The sequence below is a fragment of the Cystoisospora suis genome (genome assembly GCF_002600585.1).
Source record: "Cystoisospora suis strain Wien I chromosome Unknown contig_2436, whole genome shotgun sequence".
NCBI lineage: Eukaryota > Apicomplexa > Conoidasida > Eucoccidiorida > Sarcocystidae > Cystoisospora > Cystoisospora suis.
In genome coordinates this window covers 26,471-35,966 of record NW_027155235.1, presented here as the reverse complement: position 1 = coordinate 35,966, position 9,496 = coordinate 26,471, and the positions used below count along the sequence as shown (strand labels likewise).

Below are 9,496 nucleotides of genomic sequence, written 5' to 3'. Positions count from 1 at the left end.
AGTCGTAGCGAGGGCGTTACACGCAGAGTTGCCACATAGCCGTACCGACTTCAAAATACTTTCTTAAATCCTCAGAAGTCTTGAGCGCCTCTGTCCATCCTGAGGAAAGCTAAGGGTGACAGAATGCGAATAAACGTGCTTGCGTCATCCGACGTAATTCCCGATGTTCTGCGAAAAGCGAGCGGCCTAAGCGTTGTGACTGCTGGGCTGTCGACTCAGCGCCCCTGGCTAGCTCCCAGCCATCGCGACCAAAGGGTTTGTCCCTTCCCGGCGGCTGAAAGGATTCGGCCTCAGCTGGCAAGTAATCTGCACAGCTGTCGGCCTCCGGGGTAGAGAGATTTGGCAAGCAAGGACACGAGTGATCAGGAAACTATGCGGAGTGCGACTCCCGTGTAATAGCCAACGTCACGCGAAGCGTCTCTGATGCCCCTGTTCCGTCGCATTTCTGCACTCCACATTTCTTCTGTCTTCGTCCCCAGATTTCTTCCGTTTGCCTTAGGTCAGCTCCTCTCAGCCGCATCTGGGCTCCGAGCTGGTCATCTCGTGGCACGTCACACTGGTAAGAAGTTGTCTATTAACTGTTCGGAATTCACCGTGCTCCCCGCGGGAGCTCAAAATAGTGTTTTCTTGTTTCAATAAGCCTAAAGAGCATGGCAATCATTTGCTCCCGAGGAGGCTCTTGTGCTCTACTTTTTCTTGTGGTTCTTGTCTGCCTTCATTTGAGTTCCAATGTCTGTGACGTCCAGGACACTCAGCCGGTCAGCCGTTCCACGTCTCCCGTTCTGGGGGCGGAAGCAGCACATCCAGCCGGTGGACAAGCAGAACGTCCCTCCTTGACAAATTCACCATTACCTGGGGACACGCAGCAGAAAACCTCTACGACCACGACAAAATCCACAACGGATGACGGGTATCAGGCCATGGTTGATGCCGCCAAGGAAGAGTTGGAGGCCAACATAAAAGCGGAGAGAGATTGGGAGGAAGCGTGGATCCAGTTTGCAATGAGTAGGAAGGATGATCGCGGTAGTGTGTGATCCGGGAGTAGCCATTCCTCCTCGTTTCACGGGTTGACACGGGCTCCTCGTGAGAGCGTGTGCTGGCACAGTGTGAATGCGGGACTGGGGAGAGTTTGGTTCTTAAGAAACAGCGCACAAAGGCAGGCTGGTTGATGTGTATGCACTTGGACAACCACGAAGGTCAAGGGAAACCAAGAGACTGCGACTTTCTATTATGCGTTTTTCCCTACGGCCTCTGTGCCGGTCTTGGCGTGCACTTTTGTACGGCACGCCCCTCAAGTGTGAGAAGTGTAGCCAGATGGTGCTGAAGTGCTCGTGTTCGATCTCCTTGTCCCGAGCTGTGGCTTTTCGTCCGGTGTGATGATTGTTGGGCACGTCTTCTTTCACAACAGAACGGCCTCCATCGTTGCTTGCTTCCCCAGCATGCGGCCACAGACCACACACGGATAATTCGGCCACTTTCAAACGCCTCGCAGTTGTCTCACGCTGGCAGTGGACATCTACTTGTGCGGGCCGACAATCGTGACATACAGGAACGGCGAGGACTATCTTCATGCTCACAGCTACTAGTAGGGGGATTCACGCGACCCACGTCGTTAGTCTGGATCGCAAGTGCCACGCGTCATACTCTCTTCCTTTTAAGCAAGCACTGACCGGCACTTCTCATATACCCTTCTGGCTTCCAAAGTCCTAGCGTTGAGGTAACCATAATCGTAGCCCCCATGTCTACGGGAGATGGCCTTACTGACGCGTGAAGAGATCCTCATCGGAACAGGGCCACAAGCAGCTCGTTTTCCCGATCAACGACTGGTGTTCACATGGATGGCCGTTTGCGCATTTTGAGCACGTTTATCCTTGCGACGTGAAGTCTGAGCGGCTCGGTGGTGGCGATCACGACTCAAGCACCAAAGCAGACAGACGCACAGGCAGACTGGCAGTTAGGTCATACTGCGGCTCGCTGTCCTCTCGGAAAGGCGAAAAGTTCGTTAGATACCCGGTGCATCGATGATCTGACCTGGTGGTTGGGCGTGACTTCAAATCACGTGGCGCCTAACGGCGCAGGGGTTCGATTCCTCCTTCGGTGCGTCACTAACTTCCAAAGGATAATGACGGATAATTTCACTCTCCCCGGAGTCGCAAGGCTATAGAAGCCATCACGAAACTTGCTTATCATTCTTTGTCCGCAGCGTGACAGATTTGAAGGAGCCTTTCTTCTCTCGAAATAAACGGAGAACGATCGCGCTACTTGGCTAGTACCGTTAGGCCGCTGGTCGACGGCTGCCGTTCTCCACGATGAGGCTGGCTTTCCTCCCTTGTTAGAAGGGGGACGACGTGGACGAGTAGATAGCTATAGTTGTCATTGGAAGTTCGGTCAAGAGAATAACGATTTGTAGGCGAACTGTAAGAAAGGCTTTTGACTTTTGAAAACGGTGCCTACTACGGGGTGGGGAGGCTCTCCGGAGGTTCTCTCCATTACTAGAAGCAGCTAGGTCTTCTTCGTGCTTGATTATTGCCTGCATGCCTCGAGATCACCCGAACTCGGATTTTCCTCCTGTCTCTACGTATTTCAACGTCTCAGCCCCGTGCAAAGTTCCCAAGCTCTCCGTCTTGATCCAGTTGCACCGGTTGGCTGTTGCCCTAGAGTATGGACAAGTCTGACTCTCTCACACACAATCCAGGGTTTCTTTCATCAGTCCGGCGGAGGTCACTTCGAATTCGCAAACGCCTCTACGACCGACAGAAGTATCCAAATCTCCACTCCTCTGTTCGTTACATCTTCCCGACTATTTTTACTATTCTTCATATCATGCAATGGACTGGATGGTGTCTCCGGTGTTGATATTTCTTCGCCAGAGATCTCCGCTGTCTTCATTCTGACCAAGAAAGGTCATGCCTTCAGGTCGAAAGGACCCTAGGGAGCAGTGCATACAGTGCTGCACGAAGAGGTGCTTGTGCCGATTTTCTTCGTGTCTCCAGCCGCCTCTCTTCTGATGGTAGTATCTTCCCGTCAACCTTAGTCTTCCAGGGATTCTTTCTTCAGTAGGAGAAATCTGCTCTTCCGACGAACTCCCGTCTCCTCCCTCAGCCACCTTTACCAGCAAGCCCCAACAATCGTTGAAAGCGTTGTCATGCTATCTCGTTTGACAAGTGTCTCCTCAGCTTTCTCCTTTCTGAAAAACACGACGTCCACCTCATCCCGGTTTACAGGCCTTCTCTTTACCTTCTTTCCTTTCCTGGCCAGTTGTCTTTTTGTTTCGCCCGGCTGGGGCTTGATCTTCCTGTTTTTCAATAGAGAGGGAGGAAATTCTTTTACAGTCTTCCGACCTTTCAGTTCCGTCTTCTCTGCTATTTTCCTGTCCGGCCTTTCCTTCTCCTGTTCCGTTCTCTCTTTTCCACTTTCTGCCTCCTTTCCCCGTTTTGTTGGTACACTTCCGCTTTCTTTTCAGCATCTTTGCAGGCCCAGCTCCTGGGAAGACGTGACTTTGGTCTCTCTCTCTGTGCACTGTCTCCATACTTAGCCGGAGGCGTGATTTCTCATTCAAAGGAGAGCAGGAGGTTCTTTGTTGTGATCGTAGTCGTCGTTGTAGTAGCTACGGAGAAGGGATGAGAAGAAGGGGACCAAAGAAGCACGAAGTCTGTTACCTCTCCGTCTGTCTCTTGCCTCCCCCGTGTTTTTACTGGTGGTCTTCCTCACAGCGGTGATTCGAGACCTTCTCTCTCCCTCTTTCTCTTTTTTTCTTTCTTTCCTTTCTCAGTACAATCTGGAGAGGAGGGCAGATTCTCGTTTCTCGGTCCAGCCAAGTGGAAGACAGATAACGGCGAGCCCTTCTGAGAGGATGAAGGAAATGGTTTCTCTCTGTTCCGTCTTGATTCCATATGTAGAAGATTTCTTCAGAGACTTTCACATCGAGAGTGAGAGCTCTCATTCACTCCTACATACATCCGCTTGTCTTACCTCCCCCTGTCTTCTTACCTTTCCAGTCTCTCTCTCCAGTACTCCTGTTTTAGTCTCTCCTGCATCCTGAAACTGCTTTTTCTTCTTTCTCTCTCTCTCCCTCTCTGTTCGAAGGTCTCCCGCCTCTTCCTCGTTCTCCTCGTACCCATTCCAGCGAGAGGAGAGAGTGATGAATGATAGAAAACTTCTTCTTTTTTCTTTAGTGTGTCTGCATCAACCGGCTGTAAAAGCACGAAAGAAGAAAATTTTGTCGACACAAGAAGAAGCTGAGGCAAGATGGAGAAGGTCACACGCAAAGTGTTCGTTGGGAATATCCCCCATACAGTAACCGAGGTGAGGAGACAGCGTCTTCTTCTTTTTCTCCCGCCTTCTTCTCCTCCTCTCTCTTTCTTGTTGTCTTCTCTCATTCTCCTGCTCCATTCTTCTTTTTTCTCTTGGGCGCACAATGATAAGTGCCACTTCCTCTCTTTTCTTCGGTATTGAAATTTTCTTCGTCTCTTCTTAGTCTCTTGCTTGCTATGTCCCTCCCTTCGGCTCGTCATGTCGTTCTTCTCATTCAAGTATACTACTGAAGTATGTCCTCATCTTCCATTCAACCTTCATCTCTCTCTTTTCCAAGTCAAGTTGTGGAGACAGAGGAGACAGATCGAGATGGAATCACGTCCTCTTCTCTGAAAATGACTGAGACAGAGCATCTATAAGGATGTCTCTCTCTCTCTCGTTCTGTCTTTCTCTGTCTCTCTGTGTGATTCTTCCCTCTCTCATAATATACCATACTTCTATGCCTCCTAGTAGCGTATTCTTCTACTCTACAGTTCAGTCCTTAGGCTCTCTTTCCAGGCGAGAGATACATAGTTTCTTTCTTTCTTACCTCTTTTTCTCTTTGTGTGTTTCTTGTCCCTTCGTTATACGTCTCGCCCGGGTGTATCTCTTGGTTTTCTTTTGTCTTAGGATCAGTTAAGAAAAGTCCTCGAGGAGCAAGGGCCTGTCTATTCTCTTTTCTATATGATGGACCAAACAATGTCGCATAAAGGCTGGGCATTTGTGACTTACGAAACAATTGAAGATGCGAGGATTGCAATACAAAATATGGATGGAAAAACTCTCTTCACAGTAAGAGCTACACACCCCTCATCACGTACATATCTGTAGTCATACAGCTATACATATACATATATATGTGTATACATGTTCCTATATACATATTCCTACGCAGATAGATATCCATACGTTTATAGATCCTCTGTATATTCTTTTTTTATGGGAGATACTGTATGCGGGGGTGCTTGGTCAATTCAACCAGGGGGATAAGAGAAGTGAAAGCCTAGGAACTTCTCATTGCGGGCTTTTCTTGTCTGTATGTTTGTCCTCATTACCTCCCGTAGCTCTATGCCAAACCACACACGCCCTCTCGTCGTTTAAGACTCACTACAAACTCATTCATATATATCTATATATATGTAGATACATATAGATAGATAGATATACCTGCAGATGGTAGTAAAAAATACGTATCTGCTGGTCTTGTTTCTCCTCCTGTATGTCTATATATCTATGTCTATATGCCTCTCTATACACGTATAGAGAGATAATGTAGACTCGACCAAGTAGCCGATTATTATGCTGTATTGTAGATCGAGGGGGGAGTTCTTTTCCTCTTTAACTCCGCTTCAAGACTAGGCTGGAGCGAGTGTTACGTCGTCTGCTATAGGGAGGGGATGTGGTGCTTCTTCGGTGACGAGGGGAATGGCCGCGTGCAGCAGGAAGTCTATCTCTTCGAAGTCTTTTGAAGTGTCTCAGCTTCTCATTTCGTCTGTGTATGTTCCAAAGAGTCTACACGTGAATGATAGCCTACTTTCTTTCTTTGCTTTTCTCCGACTAGTCCTTGTCGCCCGTCCGGAGTTGTCCTTTTTTGCGGTGTCTATGAAGACTCCAGGAGACCATTTGAGAGAACAGTGAGCGAGAAGAAGCAGAGGAAAGAGTGTCTGACACATGCCCATGAGGTGGGCGGGCGGTAGTCGTCTCTACTTTGCAAAGGCAGATGGGATGAAAGAAGATGATCTAGGCGAAGGAAAAACACAGAGGAAAAGGGGAAGAGAGAGAATTCAAGAAAGTCATTTGTACTGATGGATCGATAAATAGTTTTCCCGTCCTTCGTTCCCTTCTGGTACATTCATATCTCACATGCATGCAGTTTCTTTTGACTGGGGTGTATGTACGAGGGAGATGTATATTTGTATCGCTTGCGTTGTCTTTTCTCTCTCTCTGTCTCTCTTTCTCTGAGAGATTCGGAGAAGGCCGCGACTACATCTCTTGTGTACTTCCAGTAGAGATTGGCTGTGTGGTAGATAACCTCTTCTGACTGTGGGTATGTGTATAGGGAAGCCTAGGACCTGTTGAAGCTCGATTTGCCAATCAGAAACCCAAGGAGAATTCTCTAGCTTTCAAAAAGCCTGAGGGAGGAGGCGCTGCAGGCACAGGCACATCGAGTACGTTCTTCTCTTCTCACTCGCATAAGACTCTTGCTTTCAGTCGGCATGCAAAGGTATATCCATGAGTGCATGCGATCAGTCTCTTTCTCGCCACCGGTATGGGGGTCTGTTCTTCTCCTGCTGGATCCAAAACGTGCTGTCGTTTTACAGAAAACTTCCTCAGACAGAGCAGAGATAGGTCATCATAGATAGATGGATAGAGAGATAGATAGAGAGATAGATGTGTTGTGAGTATACAACATGTATGTATACTGGTGTACCGACACATCGTGGGGGAGCATCTTAGCAGGGCGTATACATGGAGATACCTTCAAATGCATGCTATCGCTCAGTAAGGCCTGCGAGATTGCTTGATGGTTTCTGAGTTGTCTGCGTGATCTTAGCTGGGAGTTGTCTCCACGTAGAGATGACCCTAAACAATCCCTTGATAGGAGCGCTGCATGCATAGAACTCTTCCAGCCAGCTTTTTGTCGCCCCGATATACGAGCAGCAGACGTTCTGTGGTGGTCTAGAGAGATGTTCCTGACTTTGAATGAAGAAAAACAAAGGATGTTCAACACAACCTAAAAGCACCTTTAAGGATACTGACCCGCTGATCTTTTCATCATGTGCAGATGCAGATCTGAGTCTATCTCGACTCTTCTTTCGCGTGTTCTTCTCCTTTTTATTCTTCTGATACATGCAGCTACATGGCAGGAGTTCTTTACTCCAGAGGGACATGCCTATTACTATAATACCGTAACAGGTGAGAGGATATCAACTGTTTTGTCACAATACGTCCGAGATCTCTATACACTTTACGTCATCACCCGTCTATAGAGCGAGCCTTATGAGAGATTTACCCAGGGTAGGGTAGGAGACAAAACGATATCTTCCCGATACGTTCTGAGTCCAAGGAACGACGTAAAACTACATCGATCGATATATGTATGTGTATCTTTATGTGTATATATACGTATGTATAAACGAAGTTAAGATGAACCATCCGTGTGGGAGGGAAAGAAGAAAGCCGGGAAGAGATTCCCTTGCTCGTCCCTTCTCTTCTCGGAGGACAGCCTTCTTATATTGATAGCAAGTAACAGACATGCACCAAGATAAGATACAGAGAAGTCGACAAAACTTCTCGATAGATCACCACGGCATGAAAGGCCCGGACAGCTCTCTAGCAAAAGGGGTAGTGGCTACTCTATAACGACACCCGGGTCATGAGGAGAAGATGGCAAGAGCGAATCTTCATGTCTCTTCCGTGTACATCGACCTCGGAATCGATGGAGAGATAAAGATAGGATAGGTACATCGTGAGAATAAAGATACTAGACTCCTCTTCCTCTTCCGTGGTGAAAGAGGCTTATTCAGGGTGTATGAGTTTTCGGCGTCCTTCTTTGTATACATCGGTTGTCCCCGCATTCTCTCTTGTACCTCCTATCCCAACATATGTCTACATATCTATGTACCCATGTCTACATGTATCTATATATATGTATACCATCTTTTTGCCTAGAAGAAGCGGAGCGTTCGACCTGTTGTTGTGTAGATCGTCTTGTCAATCTGACGAGCTATGCAGACATGTAGCATATAGAGCTATATATACATATGAAGGGCGTGTGATGTGATAGTCCATGAGTAGTCCAGGGGACACACTTTTTCAAGAGGCAGAAAAAAGAGACGACAATCATGACCGATCGATTATACTAGCCACTATATATGTATATACGTATGTATATCTGTGTATATGTGTATATCGGGTTGTCTACCTACTGTCTTTCAGGTTTGCCTATCTCTTCTATAGTTTTTCCTTTCCCTCTGTGTGTGTGTGTGTGTGTCTCCTTTTCTATCGTCTCCTGGTCTTGTTTCAGGGGCAACACAGTGGGAGAAGCCAGAGGAGTGGAACTCTCCACAGAAGGCTGTCCCTGTGCCTGTGCCTTCTCGAGGAACGACGGGATTACTCAATCGAGTCGCCACGCAATACGGCCCGGAAGGTATTATGAAGACAGCGTCAATGTGGAGGTCTCCAATGAGATAACAAAACTCCATGTCATCTCACTCACACACACACACGGCTTAGATAGAGAGATAGATAGATAGATAGATGGGGCTCTCATTTGTTGAACAGGAAGAGAAAGAAAAGAGCGAGTGGAGGAGAAGGGAATGAGAGTTGGATTGAGCTTGATTGTGGAGAGAAGAAGAGCAACAAAGTCGATGGCTGAGAAGATGTTTTTCTTTGAGAGTTTAGTGAAATAGAAATGAAACTGAAGAAGGACGGAGACGTCATGTCGGGAGTTCAGTGGATCTCTCTCTTCCTTAGTCTTTCTTCGGCGCACTTCTATCATTACTACGGCCTAGCTGCGTCTTCTCCGTCTTTATACCTTCTTCTTTTCTCAGAATGACTGTAGGTCTGTATGCCATACCTGTCAGTAGATAGATTACAGAAATAGTTAAAAAGTAGATAAGAGATAGATAGAATGTCCAAGGAGAGAAAGATTCATGCTAGATGGGTCAGTGGTGGAGAGATCACAGATACGTAGACACACAGGCAGATAAATATGTTAAAGATAGGTAAATCTTTGTCTTTTGTGGTCCCGTTCCGTTTTATGGGCGATGCTTGGATACGATGACGCTCTTTCAAGCTCCTCTCCATAAAAAGGACGTGTCTTGCATGTCTCTTTGTATGTATGAATGAATGACTCTCTCTCCCTCTCTACATATATATGTATGTATGTCTCTCTGTGTGTCCGTATATAAGATGAATGTGTTGTGTGTGAGTGTGTGTGTGTGTTCTTAGGTAGTAATATCTTTGTGTTTAACGTGCCAAGTGACTGGAATGATTTAGATCTCATACAACATTTTCAGCACTTTGGGAATATTCTCTCTTCTCGAATTCTACGAGATAACCAGGGCAACTCCAGAGGCTTTGGGTTTGTCTCCTTTGACAATCCCCAGTCGGTATGTCCCTGCTTCTCTTCTCCTAGCACACCTTGCTTCACTAGAGGAATACCACCTCATCATCCTTTCCTTCTCCATGGAAGAGACTA

The 9,496-nt window shown here is 47.1% G+C and overlaps 2 protein-coding genes across 2 annotated transcripts; both read left to right on the top strand.

Moving 5' to 3' along the window:
* The first annotated feature begins 1 nt into the window (after position 1).
* On the top strand, positions 2-1,397 carry CSUI_005085 (uncharacterized protein). Its single transcript, XM_068065264.1, has one exon. The coding sequence runs from the start codon at positions 651-653 to the stop codon at positions 1,032-1,034; it is 384 nt and encodes a 127-aa protein (XP_067922767.1). The 5' UTR covers positions 2-650; the 3' UTR covers positions 1,035-1,397.
* A 790-nt stretch (positions 1,398-2,187) lies between these two features.
* CSUI_005084 (clustered-asparagine-rich protein) lies at positions 2,188-9,407 on the top strand (the record flags this gene model as incomplete). Its single annotated transcript, XM_068065263.1, has 6 exons — positions 2,188-4,305; positions 4,924-5,085; positions 6,353-6,461; positions 7,150-7,209; positions 8,321-8,443; positions 9,247-9,407. Coding segments are annotated over exons 1-6 (672 nt in total), but the record flags the coding sequence as incomplete, so codon positions are not given.
* Positions 9,408-9,496: the final 89 nt, after the last annotated feature.